Raw genomic sequence first — 18,423 nt, 5'->3', positions numbered from 1 at the left:
CGTTCAAATGTCACGTCCTACGTCAAATGTCACGTCATTCACGTCACGTCATTCACGTTCTGCGTCGAATTTCACGTCATTCAGGTCACGTCATTCACGACACGTCATTCACGTCACGTCATTCACGTCACTCATTCACGTCACGTCATTTACGTCCTACGTCACATGTCACGTCATTCACGTTCAAATGTCACGTTCTGCGTCGAATTTCACGTCATTCACGTCCTACGTCGAATGTCACATATCTACGTCAAATGTCACGTTCTGCGTCGAATTTCACGTCATTCACGTCATATTTCACGCCAAATGCCACGTTCTGCGTCAAATGTCGGACGGAAAACTGAACAATGTCATATAAATGTCACGTCATACGTCAAATGTCACGTTCTGTTAGGCACTATACGGAAAAGAAGAAGAATTAACAAACGAAAAGAAGAAGAATTGACAGTTGGCTTCTGTGTCTCCGCCGCTTTCATTTGACACCCCATACGTCAAAATCGGACCAATGACAACAAAGATGTCGAATGTCACGTTCTGTTAGGCACTACACGGAAAAGAAGAAGAATTGACAAACGAAAAGAAGAAGAAGAATTGACAGTTGGCTTCTGTGTCACCGCCGCTTTCATTTGACACCCCATACGTCAAAATCGGACCAATAGCAACAAAGATATGCTGTAATGCCGTTTTGGCACTGCCGCCATCTTTGTTTTTTGTCTCAACGTATTCGTTACCCCCTCCACGTTCCGACGAGCCCTCTTACGTCAAAATCGGACCAATAGAAACGAAGATATGACGTAATGCCCTTTTGGCACTGGCGCCATCTTTGTTTTTTGTGTGTTCTTTACCCCCTCCCCGTTCCGACGAGCCCTCTTACGTCAAAATCGGACCAATAGAAAAGAAGATATGACGTAATGCCCTTTTGGCATATTCCGATGCGCACGCCACAACCTGCGTTCAACCCCCCTTTTCATCCCCTTTCCAACGATACGTCACACGTCATCCTACGTTAAGCCGTTTGGCATTTATTAATATTTAAGGGTTGCGATTTAGGGGATGCGCCAGAACGCAGGTTGTCTATCTACTAAGGTCATAGCAAGGGACGTCATCTTCTGGACTTTCGAGGGATTTCGGTATTAAATTGGTGCAAACGGATTACTCGGGGGTTTTTGAGGTCGCCAAACACGAATATGCCATTAGAATAGACCACTGGATTACCTGGTGCCCAAGGTCACTGCAAGGGACGTCATCTTCTGGACTTTCGAGGGCTTTCGGTATTAAATTGGTGCAAACGGATTACTCGGGGGTTTTTGGGGTCGCCAAACACGAATATGCCATCAGAATAGACCACCGGATTACCTGGTGCCCAAGGTCACTCCAAGGGACGTCATCTTCTGGAGTTTCGAGTGCTTTCGGTATTAAATTGGTGCAAACGGATTACTCGAGGGTTTTTGAGGTCGCCAAACACGAATATGCCATTAGAATAGACCACTGGATTACCTGGTGCCCAAGGTCACTGCAAGGGACGTCATCTTCTGGAGTTTCGAGTGCTTTCGGTATTAAATTGATGCAAACGGATTACTTACGGATATTTGGGGTCTCTAAACACGAATATGCCATCAGAATTGAAGTCCGGAGTACCTGGTGCCCAGGGTCACTATTAGGGCACGTCATATTTTGGGGTTTTGAGGGTTTTCGGCATTTAATATAGTCCAATGGATTATTGGAGTGGTTTTTGAGGTCTCTAAACACGAATCTGCCATCATACACGATCCCTTCTGCACCTGGAGCCCAAGGTAACTGCAATGGACGTCCTTTTCTAGAGTTTTGAGGGATTTCGGTACTAAATTGATAAAAATGAATTACTCGGGGGTTCTTGAGGTCGATAAACACGAATATACCATCAGAAGAGACCACGAGATCACCTGGTGCCCAAGGTCACTGCAAGGGACGGCACCGTCTGGAGTGTCGAGGGCATTCGGTATTAAATTGATGCAAGCGGATTACTTACGGGTTTTTGGGGTCGCTGAACACGAATATGCCATCAGAATTGAATTCCGGAGTACCTGGTGTCCAGGACCGCTACTAAGGCACGTTATCTTCTGGAGTTTTGAGTGTCTTCGGCATTAAATTGATGCAAATGTATTACTCAAGGGCTTAGTCTCTAAACATGAATAAGCAATCAGAACCGAGATCCAGAGCACATGGTGACTAACATCACAGCAAGGGGCGTCTTTTTCTGGAGTTACGAACATATTTGGCATTTACATAATACAAATGGATTACTGGAAGGTTTTTGAGGTCGCTAAATACGAATATGTCATCAGAATCGACCCCTGGTGCACCCTGTGCCAAGGGTCACTACAAGGGGCGTCATCTTCTGGAATTTTGAGTGTCTTAATACTACATTGATGCAAATGGCTTACTCATAGATTTTTGGGGTTGCTGAATACGAATACTCCATCACAACAGTCACCGGTGTACCAGGTGCCAATGGTACGCATCTGGAATTTATAGGGTTTTGGTACTAAATTGATGCAAACGGATTAATCATATGTTTTTGGAGTTGCTGAATACGAATATGACTTAGATGAAAGACTTTGGAGTATCTAGTGACCACGAGGGATCCCGCTATAAAAATAAAATATAGTAAATCGATTTTGAAATAAATGAAGGAAATATGCTGTCAGATATATATTGAGTTTATATTTATAAACAATTAAAAAATTCTATAGCACAACGTAGTTATTTTAATAAACGGTCTAAGTAAAATAGCAAAAAAAAAGTTACCAATTTGAATGATTTCTTTGAACAGCAACTCAGAAAACCTCCGAATACTCGGTGTGTACCAATTTAGTGTCAGAATGCCTCAAAATTCTAAAACATGATGTGCATAGCAGCCACTCTGGCCACTAGGAACGCAGGGGGTCGGTTCTCATTTCATATTCGTGTTCAGCAAACCCAAAAACCTATAAGCAATTTGTTTGCATCAAAATTCTCGAAATTCTATAAGATAATATGCTTTAGCCACCAGGTGCTCTGGTGTCTGTTCTGATGGTGTATTCGTATTCAGCAACCCCAAAAACCCATGAGTAATTCGTTAGTATTAATTTAGTATTGTAAACTCTCGAAAATCCAGAAGATAACGTGCCTTAGGCTTAGGTGCTTCGATGTCTCTTCTGATGGCGTATTTGTGTTTAGCAACCCCAAGAACCCGTTAGTAACCCGTTTGCATCAACTTAGTACCAAAAACTCTCGAAACTTCAGAAGATGACATGACCTAGGCGCAAGGCCCTTGGTGTCTGTTCTGATGGTGCATTCCTGTTTAACAACTCCAAAAACCCATGAGTAATCCGTTTGTATCAATTTAATTCCGACACCCCCCCGGAGCTCCAGAAGATGAGCCGCCTTAGACACCAGGTGCTCCGTGGGTCAGATCTGCTGGCGTATTCGCGTTCAGTCATTCCAAAAACACTTCAGTAATCCATTTGCAACAATTTAATGCCGAAAACCCTCGAAACTCCAGAAGATGACGTCCCTTGCAGTGACCATGGTCACCAGGTGCTCTGTGGGTCTGCTCTAATGGTATATTCGTGTTTGGCGACCTCAAAAACCCCCCGAGTAATCCATTTGTATCTATTTTTATACCGCAAACCCTCGAAACTCCAGAAGATGACGTGCCATAGTAGCGATCCTGGGCAATAAGTGCTCCGTAATTAAATTATGATGGGATATTCGTGATTAGCGATCTCAAAAACCCGTAAGTGATCCGTTTGCATCAATCTGATACCGAAAGCCCTCGAAACTTTAGAAGATGACGTCCCTTACAGTGGCCTTGGGCACCAGGTGATCCTAAGGTCTGTATTGATGGCATCTTCGGGTTTAACCACCTGAAACACCCCAGAGTAGTTCAATTACATCAATTTAGTGCCGAAATCCCTCGAAACTCCAGATGATGACGTGCCTTTGTAGCCACCCTGGGCACCAGGTAATCCTGAGGTCAATCTGATGGCATATTCGTATTTAGCGACCTCAAAAATCCGCAAGTAATCCCTTTGCATCAATTTGTTACCGGAAGCCCTCGAAACTCCAGAAGATGAGTCTCTTGAAGTGACCTTGGGCACCAGGTGATCCAGAGGTCTATTATGATGACACATTCGTGTTTATCTCCTCAAAAACCCCCCGAATCCAGTAACATCAATTTAGTGCCGAAATCCCTCGAAACTCCAGATGATGACGTGCCTTAGTAGCGACCCTGGGCACCAAGTACTCCGGAGGTCAATTCTGATGGCATATTCGTATTTAGCGACCCCTAAGACCCGTGAGTAATCCGTTAGCATCGATTTAGTCTCGAAAACCATCGAAACTCCTGAAGATGACGTGTCTTGCCGTGACCTTGGGCACCAGGTGATCCGGGGGTCAGTTCTGATGGCGTAATCGTATTCAGTGACCCCAAAATCCCCCAGATAATAAATTTTGTTCCTTAGTTTACTGATTTTGACTTTATTTTTATATTTATGTAATTATTGGATTCATTTTATGCACTTCACAGTGCAGGTATGCATTTCCACCCATTTTTGAATGGTAGACTTTTTTCCTGACGTCATTTTAAACATAATGCAAAAAAACTGCAGGTCTCTAGGTGCTGTATTTAAAAATCTATTTATTCGGGTGTTTTTAGTGCTAAATGCCCTGGTCTATGAATCATGAGTAACGATTTAATAATGAAAAGAAAAAGTGTGCAGTGTTTATGTGCGGCTTACTTATGAAGTAGAGGTTCGATCAGGAAAAAGGAAAATAAAAAGATACGGCTATACCGGATCAAATATTTACATCAACAAAGAACTTTGGAAGATAGTTCTCCGATACTAAATAGGTAGATGTGTTGTCGGTTGATGAAAGCACCGGTTATTTCAAGAACTTGCTAAGAATGTCTCCGCAAAACTTTAAAATTTTGTTAAATAAAATTGGACGTAACATTCAAAAATAAGATACAAACTTAAGAAAAGCTATCTCTGCCAAGGAAAGGTTGGTTAACACTTTACGCTTCCTGGTAACCGGTGATTCCTATCCCAGTCTACAATATCTGTTCAAGGTATTAAAACAGAAAATATCAGAAATAATTCCAGAAGTAGCTATGCAGTGCTTTAAGATGTATCCTCAGAATTCTTCGATTCTCTAGGTCTGTCCTTGTCACTAAGAAAAGCAATGCTGTTGAATGTATACCATTCTGATTTGTACACTTCCTTAGCCCAATACAAATAAAGAATCATGGATAAGAATCCTCTTAAACTTAAGATAATATACATCAAATATTTCTTGAAAACCATGTTATATATTTTATTTTCTATACAAAAATTCTTTACATCTCCCTGTTCCAACTGTTTCCTTGCCTTTGGCTTTTTCCCTTCTGTAAGAGCCTAATAAATTTAATATTTTTTTGTTTTCCTTGTACACCCTCAACATCAAAAACTCTTCCAATTTCTTCCTAAGAATCAGCTGTTTTATTTTTGTTATAATGAAATTTATTCTTTGGATCCCATAGATTAGGATGCTTACTATATTCCTGGATTAATAGTAAAACATCTTCCCTGGATAAATCCATAATAATATTTTCTATCCGTCTACTTATTTAAACCGAAAACCAATTCTATGATTTACTCCACACAACCTGAGCAGGTACGCACAACGAACGATAAATAAATTTTCGCTGGTAGACCACCGCGTCCTCACTGGTAAAAATTTGCGACGCAAATTCTTGCGACGAAAATTCTTGCGACGAACCATTAGTTCAAAACGCATGAAAAATTTACCAATGCGGACGCGCCATAATAAAGATATAAAAATTTGAATTTTACTAGATAATCCAGGGGCGCGTACCTACTCATTGATGGTAGAAACGTTAATCTTTACACCTCCAGTTGGAAAAAAGTGACCAGTGAGATTAATAGTCGTGAATTGTGTTTGCTAGCGTTGACTAATAATTATTCATTAATTATTAATAGTGAATATGTCCAAACGAAAGATTCAAACCGACATAATGCAGTTCATAAACTTTATTGTATAATTTTATATTTATATTTATTTTATTGCATTACATTTTATTAACTGCATTTTGTGCGAATCTGTTTTTATTAGATATCATTATTATTTACTATTATTCTGTCATTCAAAGTTAATTCATTGTTTTTGTACCATTCTAACGTACATAATATTCATTTCTGCCATCATTTGACGAATTCCAAATTCGTCTCTATCTTCTGCTTTTCTTAAAAGCGTCTGTGTGTTAAACCCGGTCCAGTTCCGAATGTTTTTAGCCAGGACATTTGTCTTCTGCCAGGACCCATTTTTTCTTCGATGTTACCGTTCATAATTAGCTACAACAAATCGTATTTTATCATTTCTAAGTATGTGCCCAAAATATGCTGTTTTCCTCCTTTTAATGGTGGTCAAAGGTTCTCTGTCTCCTCCGGTTTTTGCAACACCATTTCGTTCGTAATATGATCAGTCCATGGTATTTTCAAAAATTTTCTAAGAAGGCACATCTCAAATCTCAAAAGTCTTTAACTTTCTAATTATGTCAACATTAGCAGTCCAAGCTTCAGTACCTTAAATGAAGAATAGAGTAGAGTGGACATTTTACCACTCGATATAGGAGTTGCAATTTGAGTCTTTGGTTACTCATACTTAGTAATTTCCTTATCTTCAAAAAGGCTGCTTTTGATTGGTTTATTCTTGATTAAATTTCTGATTGCATATTTAGATTTTCCTTAATCCAGACTCCTAAGTATTTCATTTTGTCCATTAGTTCAATATCTTCATTTTTTATCTGGATTCTTGTTATGACTTTACATTTCTTACTGATAACCGTAAGTTTTCTTAGATAAACTAGGATAACTTAGTTTTGTTTTCTTTATGTGTATTGTTAAACCAAACTGTTCCCAGTATCACAAATTGTGTTTAGTAGCGTATGTATTGCTTTCCGTAAATCTGGTTTATAGTTACTTTATTCACAACTTGTAGAAACCATTATATTAATATATTTGTCTTTCTTGTTATAAGTATTATTCCCGACCTTAGATAAAGATTTTTGTCACATTTGTCACTTCATATTTAAAATTGTGTATATTTATAATGATTTAATATTAAATGTATTTATGATCATTCCGTATTATTTTACTTGCAACTACGGCTTTATAATACGGAAAGAGTCCCATCAGAGCTCAATCTTTTTGATACTGTAGGTATCTGGGATTATAAATATAGTGTATTTTATCGTTAGAGTAAGTGTGAGTCGTAGGTATGGCTAAATCTGGAAAATATAATATTTGAGGTAAGTCTGACCCCCTATTATGAATTTCTAGATCCACCTGTAGCGCCTGTAGATAACATATCATTTAATTTCTACCCATTAAATAGATCGGTGAAGGTCGTTGTTATATCGGATCTTATACTTATACGAAATACTGAGAAATGCGATTCTCGATATGATTACCGGTACTCAAATACAAAAGTAACAAAAGTAATCAAAGTAATCAAAGTAATCAAAGTAACGAATACTGTAAATAATTACTTTATACAAAAGTAACGATTTGTAACGAATACTCGAAAGTAACTATAATCAGCATCACTATCACTTGGCCGCTTAGATCCTGTCACATCACACCTCTAGACATTTTCATGAATAAACCGCCTAATACTGAGACATAGGAGGTCAATATTACTCGAGTCATTGGTCAAATACCAGTTGATATGCTCGATCGCGTCATCGAGAATTGGAACTTTAGAATGGACCATCTTAACCGCAGTGTGGACCAACATTTAAAAGAAATTATATATATTTAAGAAGTAATTGTAAAGAATGATTCTTTTTCATGATAATAAAAATTTTCAAATTTTTGAAAAAAAAAGTACCTCTAATCACCTGTTACAACGTAGAATTAAAAAACCAGTTTAAAAAATTCCGGCTCAGAGAGCCTTTATTTGTTACGTACACCAGTGCCCTACATGTTCGACATAGTCCATTTGTTTAAAGTCTAATTTATTTTAAAAATCTACCTCCCTATTATTTAGACAAATTTTCCGACTTCCAACTGGTTGGAAAATTAAGATATAAAGGTATAGTATCGGTCGACAAAAGCTCTTGCAAGATAAATGACATGGATAAGAGTATCGTGAATAATACATACATCCGTTCCTTGTTTTACATTTTCCGGACACTGGAGATTTCCGAAACAACTTCGAGAGAATAAATTACATGGCTTACGTTCCCTCCACTACTATTCAGAAAATAAGGTTTATTTATGGGTAAAAAAGTTATGGAATATTCATGTATAGATTAAATTAGTTTACTTTTTTATTATTTCACAATATCTAATCTTATAAAAGCATAATGCGGCGAGTCACGCAGTCTGTCCTGGACATTTGTCGATATGTAAACATTAAATGACGTTTAACAAACGTCATTTTATTTTTTTTATTTCTTTTTTATAACAGCTTCAGGCAGTATTCTGGGGCCAGTGTTATACCTATTGTATACAGCGGACTTACCAACAAACTTTCAAACCACGACAGCTACATAGGCAGATGACACAGCAGTGATGTCAGTACATCAGGACCCACGGATAGCTTCTCAACTTCTGCAAACCAGCCTCAACAAAATGCAAACTTGGCTAAAACGGTGGCGTTTTCAAACAAATGAAACAAAGTCGGTTCATATTACCTTCACAAACCGTAAAGGTCACTGCCCGCCTGTATATATCAACAACCACCAACTAATACACCAAGCAACAGTCAAATACCTTGGAATGCACCTAGACCAAAGATTAAACTGGAGAACAACATTTTTATGAAGCGTAAACAACTTGGTCTCAAATTACACAATCTATACTGGCTGATTGGTCAAAATCATCACTTTCGATGAAAAATAAAGTATGTACTTGTCTACAAAGCAATTTTGAAGCCAACATGGAGTTACGGGATTCAACTTTGAGGCACTGCATCAAACTCCAATATCTAAATCTTGGAGAGATTCCAGTCGAAGGTTCTTAGAATAATCACAAATGCCCCATGGTATGTTGCAAATAATATTATTAGAGGCGATCAGTAAAAGAAGAAATTACTAACTTCGCACAGAAATACGAAGACAGACTGACACAACATCCAAATGTACTAGCCAGAAACCTGATGAGACAACCAGTCAGACGAAGACTTAGACGAAATACACCTAGTGATTTACCATCGCGTTTTTAGTTATATGTGCCGTAATTCGTAATTCCCAGAGACAAACAATTTTATATCTGTGTAAAATATTTGTAAAGAAAATGATTAATGAATCATTTTCTCCAAGTCACCTACAATAGTGGTCACACCATTTACTCATTGTAACTTGTTTTACAGATTATAAATAAATTGGGAGGTTAATAAAAAAAATAACAGCTTCAGAATAACTGAACCGATTTAGCTAATTTCGATTTTAAAACATTTGTAGAAATGCAAGGAAAGTTTCAAAGGTGAGAAAATGTGATGAAATTGTAAAGAACATACTAAAAACAACAATGTTATTTTCATATAGGTAGGTACAGTTATAATAAACTCCTTTAGATTGACGTCACTAAAAACTGCAGCTATCTTCGCGTCTATTTATTTCTTACGTTGACCGCAAATGAGTTCGAATCCCTACCAGTGAGAACTTTTTTAGTTTTTAAATCCCTAACTTTTTATCTTTTATTATTATAAATCTTCCACATTTAATATGAAATATACCATTACCATTACCAATACCATTTTTATTCAGTTGCAATGCGAGGCCAAAAATGTCTCAATCTTTACTTACATTGGAGAGCGCAACCAGCACTCTTATCGACGATTTCACCTCTTGTTAGAGGCTCTTCAGAGAATGCGTAGGTTGCTCTTCTCTAATCCAGTAAATTTTTCGACATATATTAGTCCCACGCTGCAACTGAGGTGAATGGATTAGGTGACTAGCGTCATCTGGCAATTGAAAGATAAAATTTTTCAATCCTAACAGCAACATTAATAATATTGAAAAATATTAAAAATATTACTAAAAGATTTTTAAATTGAAAACTTATTGGTACATTTCCCTGGAAATTGGTACTCCGTGGAGTAACTAGGTGCATTTTCCTTTGGAACTTTACCAAGCTGCAGACAGGGGTTGTGAATTGCAAAGTGTAGAATTCCATCCCTTTTGTCTTCACTGCAGCATCCATTTGGCTTGCAAATTGTAGAAGCCTTTGAGGTGTCACCAGGGGAAATGTACCAATAAGTTTTCAATTTAAAAATCTTTTAGTAATATTTTTAATATTTTTCAATATTATTAATGTTGCTATTAGGATTGAAAAACTTTATCTTTCAATTGCCAGATGACGCTAGTCACCAAATCTATTCACCTCAGTTGCAGTGTGGGACTAATATATGTCGAAAAATTTACAGGATTAGAGAAAAGCAACCTATGCATTCTCTGAAGAGCCTCTAACAAGAGGTGAAATCGTCGATAAGAGTGCTGGTTTCGCTCTCCAATGTAAGTAAAGATTGAGACATTTTTGGCCTCGCATTGCAACTGACTAAAAATGGTATACATTTTTATTTTATAGTAGTATTACTCCGTGGAGTAACTAGGTCCATTTTCCGTTGGAACTTTACCAAGCTGCAGACGGGGGTTGTGAATTGCATAGTGTAGAATTCCTTCCCTTTTGCCTTCACTGCAGCATCCATTTGGCTTGCAAATTGTAGAAGCCTTGGAGGTGTCACCAGGGAAATGTACCAATAAGTTTTCAATTTAAAAATCTTTTAGTAATATTTTTAATATTTTTCAATATTATTAATGTGGCTATTAGGATTGAAAAACTTTATCTTCCACATTTACTTCATATTTAACATAGCCTGTAATTTTTGAGGCGAATACTTCTTATAGCTACACAATACAATAATGATAATGAATAAACATAAAATACAATTTAATCATTTATCACTTCAAAATCATTTATAGATGTATTTATTTTGAGCTAGTCGAATCGACTAGACACTAGACTCTGATCCACTTTGAACTGCATAATCCGTATTTTTCAAGTAGATTAATATTTTTTTTATTTTATATTTATCAAACGTAACTATTTTTTTCTTCAAAGATAACGGCTCTATTTATGGCACATGTACACATTAAATTTTTAGAAAGTAGAGATAAACCTCTACTCTAGCTACTACATCTCTTATGCGTAGTACAATATCCATAATTCTGGTTTCTTTATGAATACTGGTTACTGGTATTTATACTCGTACTATCACTAAAATTGTTATTAACAAAATTAATCTATCCATTCTTATCTGCACGTGCTTTTCTGTATTTAGCCATGTATTTATGTATTAATGAAATGGTTTCAGTCCTGTATCTAGACCAGTAAGGATTTGTGAAAAAACGTCTATTTTTGGATGTGAAAGGTGGCATTCGGATTTTTGCAGATAAAGTTAGGTGACACCTTCAGTAATAATAATTGACTTATGCTCCTTCTCAAATATGCCCGGAACATTGATAAAATGAATAAAATATTTAAAAATTTCGAAAAACGTCGATTTTTTTCTGCTTTCTTTGTTAATAACTTTAAAACGATTCGTTTTGGAACAAAGTCGTAGAGAAATAAAATAAAGATAATTGAATTTTGTATGATATACGACTGGTCAAAAATGTCTTAACGTATTACCTTTTCTGCAATATAGCAATAAATACAAAATAAGGGGGCAAAGTACGCCTGTCGTTATTCAATGTTTTTAACCACTTTGGTGGCACTTATAACATTAGTAATTCACTTAGGAAATTCTTTGTAACATACTTAAACCAGGTACCAAATTTTATTAAAATCGACCTAACAGATTTTGCATAATAAATTTGCAATCTAAATGTTTTTAAAAAAGTTCAAATTTTTTAAAATCTTTCTGAACAAAAAGTAGACCATTTAGAAGGTGTCTAATTTTTTTACATATAAAGAGGTGCTCTACCTATCTAATACACTTTACCGAATTAAAATCGGATTATTTAAGGGGCCTCAGCAATGTTTTAAACTTATAAACAATTTTTTGGCTTATAAACAAATAGCTTTGTATAATAATAAAAAAATTAATTTTTAGCAATGCAAATAATTAAAACCGGTATAATTTGACCTTAACTTTCAAATGCTGTCAGCAGAATTGCAATTTTATTTTTTAATCAAAAGTTATTCGCGTTCAAAAATTGCAATTTTTCGAATTTTTGAAAGTTCCCCTGCGTTTATCTCGAAAACTATGCATCCTACGAAAAAACTTGTAAGAACATTTTTTGCTTAGAAAAACCCAAGAAATACAAAAAAATGTTTTATTTTGCGAAAAATCGATGTTATGTAATTCCTCAAGTTCTTTGTTTATAACAATCTTATCGACATCCAGATCAACTGTTACCCAAAAAAATCGTGTTCTACGGGTCAAAAAATACATAAAAATCTTGGGTAAGTCCATCTAAATAAAGGAGCCAGTAGCACCCCCTCCTGGCCACAGGACTAATTTGTTTATAAGCCAAAAAATTGTATATAACTTTAAAACATTGCTGAGGCTGCTTAAACAATCCGATTTCAATTCTGTAAAGTGCATTAGATAGGTGGAGTGCTTCTTTATATGTAAAAAAATTGACAAATCTTTGTACGTTCTAGTTTTTGTTGTGAAATATTTTAAAAAATTTTAATTTTTTAAAAAAAGTTTAGATTGCAAAATATTATTTAAAATCTAGTAAGTCAATTTTAATGAAATTTGGTGTACGGTTTTAGCACATTACAAAAATTTTCTAAGCGAATTAAGAAGGTTCCAAGTGTAACCTAAGTGATGGAAAATCATTGAATAATGACAGGCTTGTTTTGCCCCCTTATTTTATATTTATTGCTATTTTGCAGCAAGGGTGATAAATTAAGACATTTTTAACCAATCGCATCTGATAGAAAATTTAATTATCTTTGTTTTATTCCTATACGACTTCGTTCCAAAATGAATCGTTTTAAAGTTATAAGCAAAAAAAGTAGAAAAAGAACGAAATTTTTTGAAATATTTAAATATTTTATTTTTTTTATTAATGTTCCGGGCATATTTGAGAAGGAGCATAAATCAATTATTATTAACGAAGTTATCACCTAACTTTATCCGCAAAAATCTGAATGCCACCTCTCACATCCACCTAAAAACAGATCCTTACTGGTCTAATCTGGTAAATGTCTTAGATATCGTAGACGTCATTAATCTGATTTTTAATAGGTTAACTGCCATATAAAAATCATAACAAATGCCTCTGTTGTCAAGATAGAAAATACTTACCATAAAAGAATTATGAATAAGGTTCTGAAACTGTTTTCTTGTGGCATGACTAAGTTAAATATTGTGTTTATATGGAAATAACAGTTGATTGTGATGACAATTATTACATTTTTACGTAAAAATATTTGACGTGTCGATTTCCACTTCGGAAATCGTTTAAAAAAAAAGATTAAGAAAAAATTGTCTTAAACAAGAGTATAAGTATAACTGGAAAGGTGTTGAGGAGATTATCTATTATCAAATGAAGTTAACATACTTGGCCGTGGTGGTGCAGGCAACATCCATGTTTTAACTGAAGAGATCTGAGAGTGCATGTTTTTTGCCATATGATACATCAAATTCTGATTATTCTGTGTGTTTCTGTGTGCTGTGATTATATGTATTCCGGTTGGTGGATGGCGGAATTAATTTAATCCTAGAAATAAATGTTACACAACGAACGGTAAATATTTTATTTATTGTGGTAACGAAAATATGTTTCGCTAAGACACTCGGAAGAAGGGTCGATTGTTATTGAGAGCATTGGGTGTGGTCCGACGCGTTTGCCTGCTGAGCTGTTACTGAATAGAAAAACCACAACGATTACTGTTATCTTTCTTCCCTCTGACCAGATGACTAAGCAATAAGTCATTTATTAGGTCTGGTGTATACTTTCGCAGTTACAACAAAAAACACTCTCGAATGCGTAGTGAGTTGTTGACATAAACGTCTGATATGGTAACTAATTTATATGGGTGAGAAAAACAGATGGTGGACAGGGTAAAGCCATGTCTCTCTTAACATTTTTGTATTTGAATGTGCATTTCGAATGACTAACGTCGTTTCGATTTTGAGAAAAAATAATAAAAAAAAATAAGAAAATAAAATAAGCAGAAATAGTAATTATAGCGTAATGCTATATATGTGCTGTGTGTGGTTATATGTCTGGAAGTGTTAGTATGGTATGTTAAACAGTAAATGGTTAAGTTCAATTAGTTACCACTATAAACAGCCCGGATTAACCGATAATAGTATAAAAAGTCCGGTTTCAGGTAAAATTTATTTTAGGCTTTATTATGGGAGTACCGTCTAGTCAGTGTTAATTGCAAAAGACCAACTCTGTCTACCTCGGTGGCTTATCGCTCCGGGTGGGTCTTAACAATGGGCCAGGTCAGATAAATTTAATAATATGTATTTACGACCGCACTAATTGAATTCAAACCATTTACTGTTGAACAAACCATACCTACTGGTATATTCTTGTACCTATTTTTGGTATATTCTTGTTGTTCACATCTCTAATATTGGAAACCAAAGACTGCTGAATTCGGCTTATGATTTTGCTGAATGCAATCAACTGTGGCTATTCCCATTAAACACAAGAGTTATAAATGTGTTTACTTTATTTATGTTTTCCAATTTATTTATAAAAGCAAGGTTATGAAACTATTTTCTTGTGGCTTGTTTAATATAGTTTTATATGAGATTGAGCCACAGTTGTTGGTGTAATTAAAATTACGTTTCTTAATTAACTACTGTTTGACGTTTCGATTTCCCCTCCGGAAATCGTCCTCAAAAATTAAAAAGAATTTCATGTTTTAAAAAGTTAAAATTTCTGAACAAAAACAGCTGGCGGTCCTATACGAGCGCCCAGGCACTAACGACATGTTTATGCCACTGCTGGTTTTCTGTGCCGAAAACTTAACGTAGCTCTCTCTCGTTCTGTAATAAAAATGAATTAGCAATAAATCCTCCATTCCACTGGCTCCATGCCAGATTCATGGAGTACAACTAATCCACTACCAGGTCTATTCCACATCCATAATGGAATGTAAAAACAATGGTGTACTGCGGTCCCCAGGCTTCTTCTTCTTAAGTGCTGTCTCCCAATCGGTGGTTGGATATCATCATCACTATGTTTATCTTTACTCTATCTACCGCTGCTTTGAAGAGTTGTATAGAACTGCATTTAAACCAGTCCCTTAAATTCTTCTCCTTCTTCCTATATTCCTTCCTCCTCTTATATTTCCCTACATTATCAGTCTTAGCATTTCATATCGCTATCCCTCCATAGGCGTAACCTGGGGGTTTTAGGGGTTATACCCCCCTCGTTGGGATGTACTTTGAGCTCTATACGCTTAACACCATTCTGTGTCTGACAAATCAAGCCAGTTTGAAGTTGTACCCCCCCCCCCCACCTTAGAATCATCCTGGTCTAGTTGTTCCCATTCTTTCACAGTCCCCTCATTACGTATTTCTGTCCCTTCATTACGCTGTCCCTGCATTTTGCAATCAGATACCTACTGTAGTGTGTAGTGGGTGTTGAGTAAATGTCTTGTTACTTTGAAAAATTGACTTCATTGTCTTTACAAAGAGACGCTAATCGTATCCGAACGTCTGCGGTCCCTCCGGTGAGTACCGATCCCACAATGAAGGATAGAAACTATTTTCACTTATTAATTTTTAAGAAATAAAAAAATTCCTACCCCTGATGAAATTCGAACTCGCGACCCCTGAATCCAAAGGCTCTCTTACCACTGAGCCACAGAAGACGTATTGTGTATATTATTTCGTATTTTTTACCCATTTCTCGCAATACTTCCGGGTTCGTTGTCTTCTATGTCTATGTCTATGATATTCTTAGCATCCTCCTGTAACACCACATTTCAAATGACTCTAGCTTATTTATGTGTTCTTGCTTCAATATCCAGCTTTCGTCTAAGACTCCACCATGTAGGTGGAGTCTCTCTTCATCTCTTCATCTCTTCATCTCTCTTGTGATCGTTCTTGCTACCACTGTTTGTATGAGGGATTAGCCAAACTACTTCTGAGAAGAGGTAGGCCACGGTAGGGATCTCCATGATTGTCTTTACGATGGTGAAGAGGAGATACCTTAACTAAAGCTGACCTTCTTACGATCCTAAGGGAGCGTTCAAGTATTACGTAACGCAATTTTTGACCCCCCTCTCCCGATGTAACGCACTGTAACGTTTTTCTGTACCCCCTTCCCCTGCCTAAACGTTGTGTAACACCCACGTCTCCATTTGAACCTAAATGAATGTACAACCCAGGGGTTCACGGTAAAAAATGAACGAAAGTTGGGAGATTTTGATTCCGTAGTTTTTTTTATTGAAGTTAAAAAACAATGCGCCGTAACGTTTTACAAAACCCCCCTCCCCCTAACTGCGTTACGTAATACTTGAACGCCCCCTAAGTCAATCATGAATTTCAAAATGGTAAAACCCTCGTGGTTAGAACCTTACAATGCAATTTATTAAGAAGTGGATGAAAACTGTTACATGTAGGGTTCAATCGATATATAACAGTTAGAAAATTAAAATATTGGGGCATGTTGCAAAACGGAGATAAAAAAATATTAAATTGGAAAGCAATACAATGCTAAGAGAAAGTTCAAGCTCTTTCTAAGACAAAGAGGAAAGCTCATAAAAAATAAAAACGGAAAAACAGATATCCGCGAGAATCGGATAAAACGAGCTAATACATTTACTTTTTAAATGACCAGTAAAACTAGCAATTTATCGTCCAATCATAGAGAACTTACTTACTTTTCGTCAAGATATAAGAAATTTGACCTGACGCTGGTGGGATGTCCCTACCGATTTAGTATCATAATAAATAGTTGACGTTACTAATCCCTCAATTGTCTTTGCGACGGGTGGCAATAGTTTTGGAACAGCTACTAGGGCCGTACTTTATATTATTTACAGAACTGACTCGTTACCTGACGAATCACATTGGTTTTCGATACAAGAAAATTAATAAGCGATCATCAATAATGGATTATCCTCGTCTAATTGAATGGAGAAATGAATACTTGGATGCTATATCTAAATTTAGAGATGAAGGAAGACCGATATTTTATCTAGATGAAACATGGTTCGATACCCACGATACTGCCCAAAAAGGTTGGACAGACGATTCTATTAAATGTGCACCCAATTATCCAATTAATAGAGGTCAGCGAATAATTATTCTGAACATTGGATCCAAAAATGGCTGGCTTGGAGGGGAAAGTTTTTTACAATTGGCAAAAAACATTAAAGATTCAAAGCTGGACTACCATGAAAATATGACGAGTAGCTTGTTTAAGGAATGGTTTGAAAAGAAGGTGTTGCCAAATTTTCCTCCAAAAAGTGTAATTGTAATGGATAACGCAACGTATCACAGCGAACAAATTAGAAAAATCCCCGGTGTAGGTTCGACAAAAAAACAGATATCTGATTTTTTGTATGACAATGATTTGTACTTTGAAGAAACATATACAAAAAAAGAAATGTTGGAAGTTCTTCACACAAAAGTGTTTGAGAAACAATTTGTTATAGACGAATTAGCCAAACGTGATGGTCATAATGTATTGCGATTACCTCCTTACTACTGTGTCTTCAACCCCATTGAATTAATCTGGAGCCAACTTAAGGAAAGTTTACGGCGAAACAACTGCTGTCCCAATTTTAGTAGCGAATCGGTGTCACATGTTGTAGAAGAAATAAAAAAGATTTCCCCAACACTGTGGCAAAATTGTGTTTCACATGTTATAAAAACGGAAGATCATTACAGAACATTAAGCTCACATATTAAACCAATCATTATAACATTAGATAACTATTCTAGTGAAGATGACAGCGATAGTGACATAAAGTTGTAATTTGTATTTATTTTTTTTCGTCTAAACTTCAAATTTTATTTTTCTATGTTATTTTCTATGTTACTTTTTATTATGTTATTTTTTTAATTCTGATTTTTGCTACCACTCTTTTAATCTTTTATTGTTATTATCATTAATTTCCTTAATTTCTTTAATTTGTTCATTTCTCTTATTTCATTGTACATAATAATATACCTATAACTACATAGATATAAATACGTAATAAATATAATGATATGATATTTAAATTTATATTTATTATTCCAACCCCATTAAAATATTATATCTACTTGAAGACTTGAATTTTTTTTGTTAAGGGGATGGGTACGAACTTTCGGCTTTAAGCCGTTACGTTATTACCGAGGGCCGAAAGCCCCTGAAAACTTCTATAATGTTTATTTTTAATTAGTTACAGGGGTGAAAAACTAAGA

General features: G+C 35.9%; 1 protein-coding gene across 1 annotated transcript; it reads left to right on the top strand.

The window, feature by feature from the left end:
- Positions 1–17,122: 17,122 nt before the first annotated feature.
- On the top strand, positions 17,123–17,992 carry LOC126888513 (uncharacterized). The gene is made up of 2 exons (XM_050656855.1): positions 17,123–17,543; positions 17,670–17,992. Exons 1-2 carry the CDS (start codon positions 17,123–17,125, stop codon positions 17,990–17,992), a joined length of 744 nt encoding a protein of 247 aa, XP_050512812.1.
- Positions 17,993–18,423: the final 431 nt, after the last annotated feature.

This window comes from Diabrotica virgifera, chromosome 7 (assembly GCF_917563875.1).
Source record: "Diabrotica virgifera virgifera chromosome 7, PGI_DIABVI_V3a".
Taxonomy (NCBI): Eukaryota; Metazoa; Arthropoda; class Insecta; order Coleoptera; family Chrysomelidae; genus Diabrotica; species Diabrotica virgifera.
The sequence above is the reverse complement of the archived record's forward strand: the minus strand, read 5'-3'. Positions and strand labels throughout refer to the sequence as shown.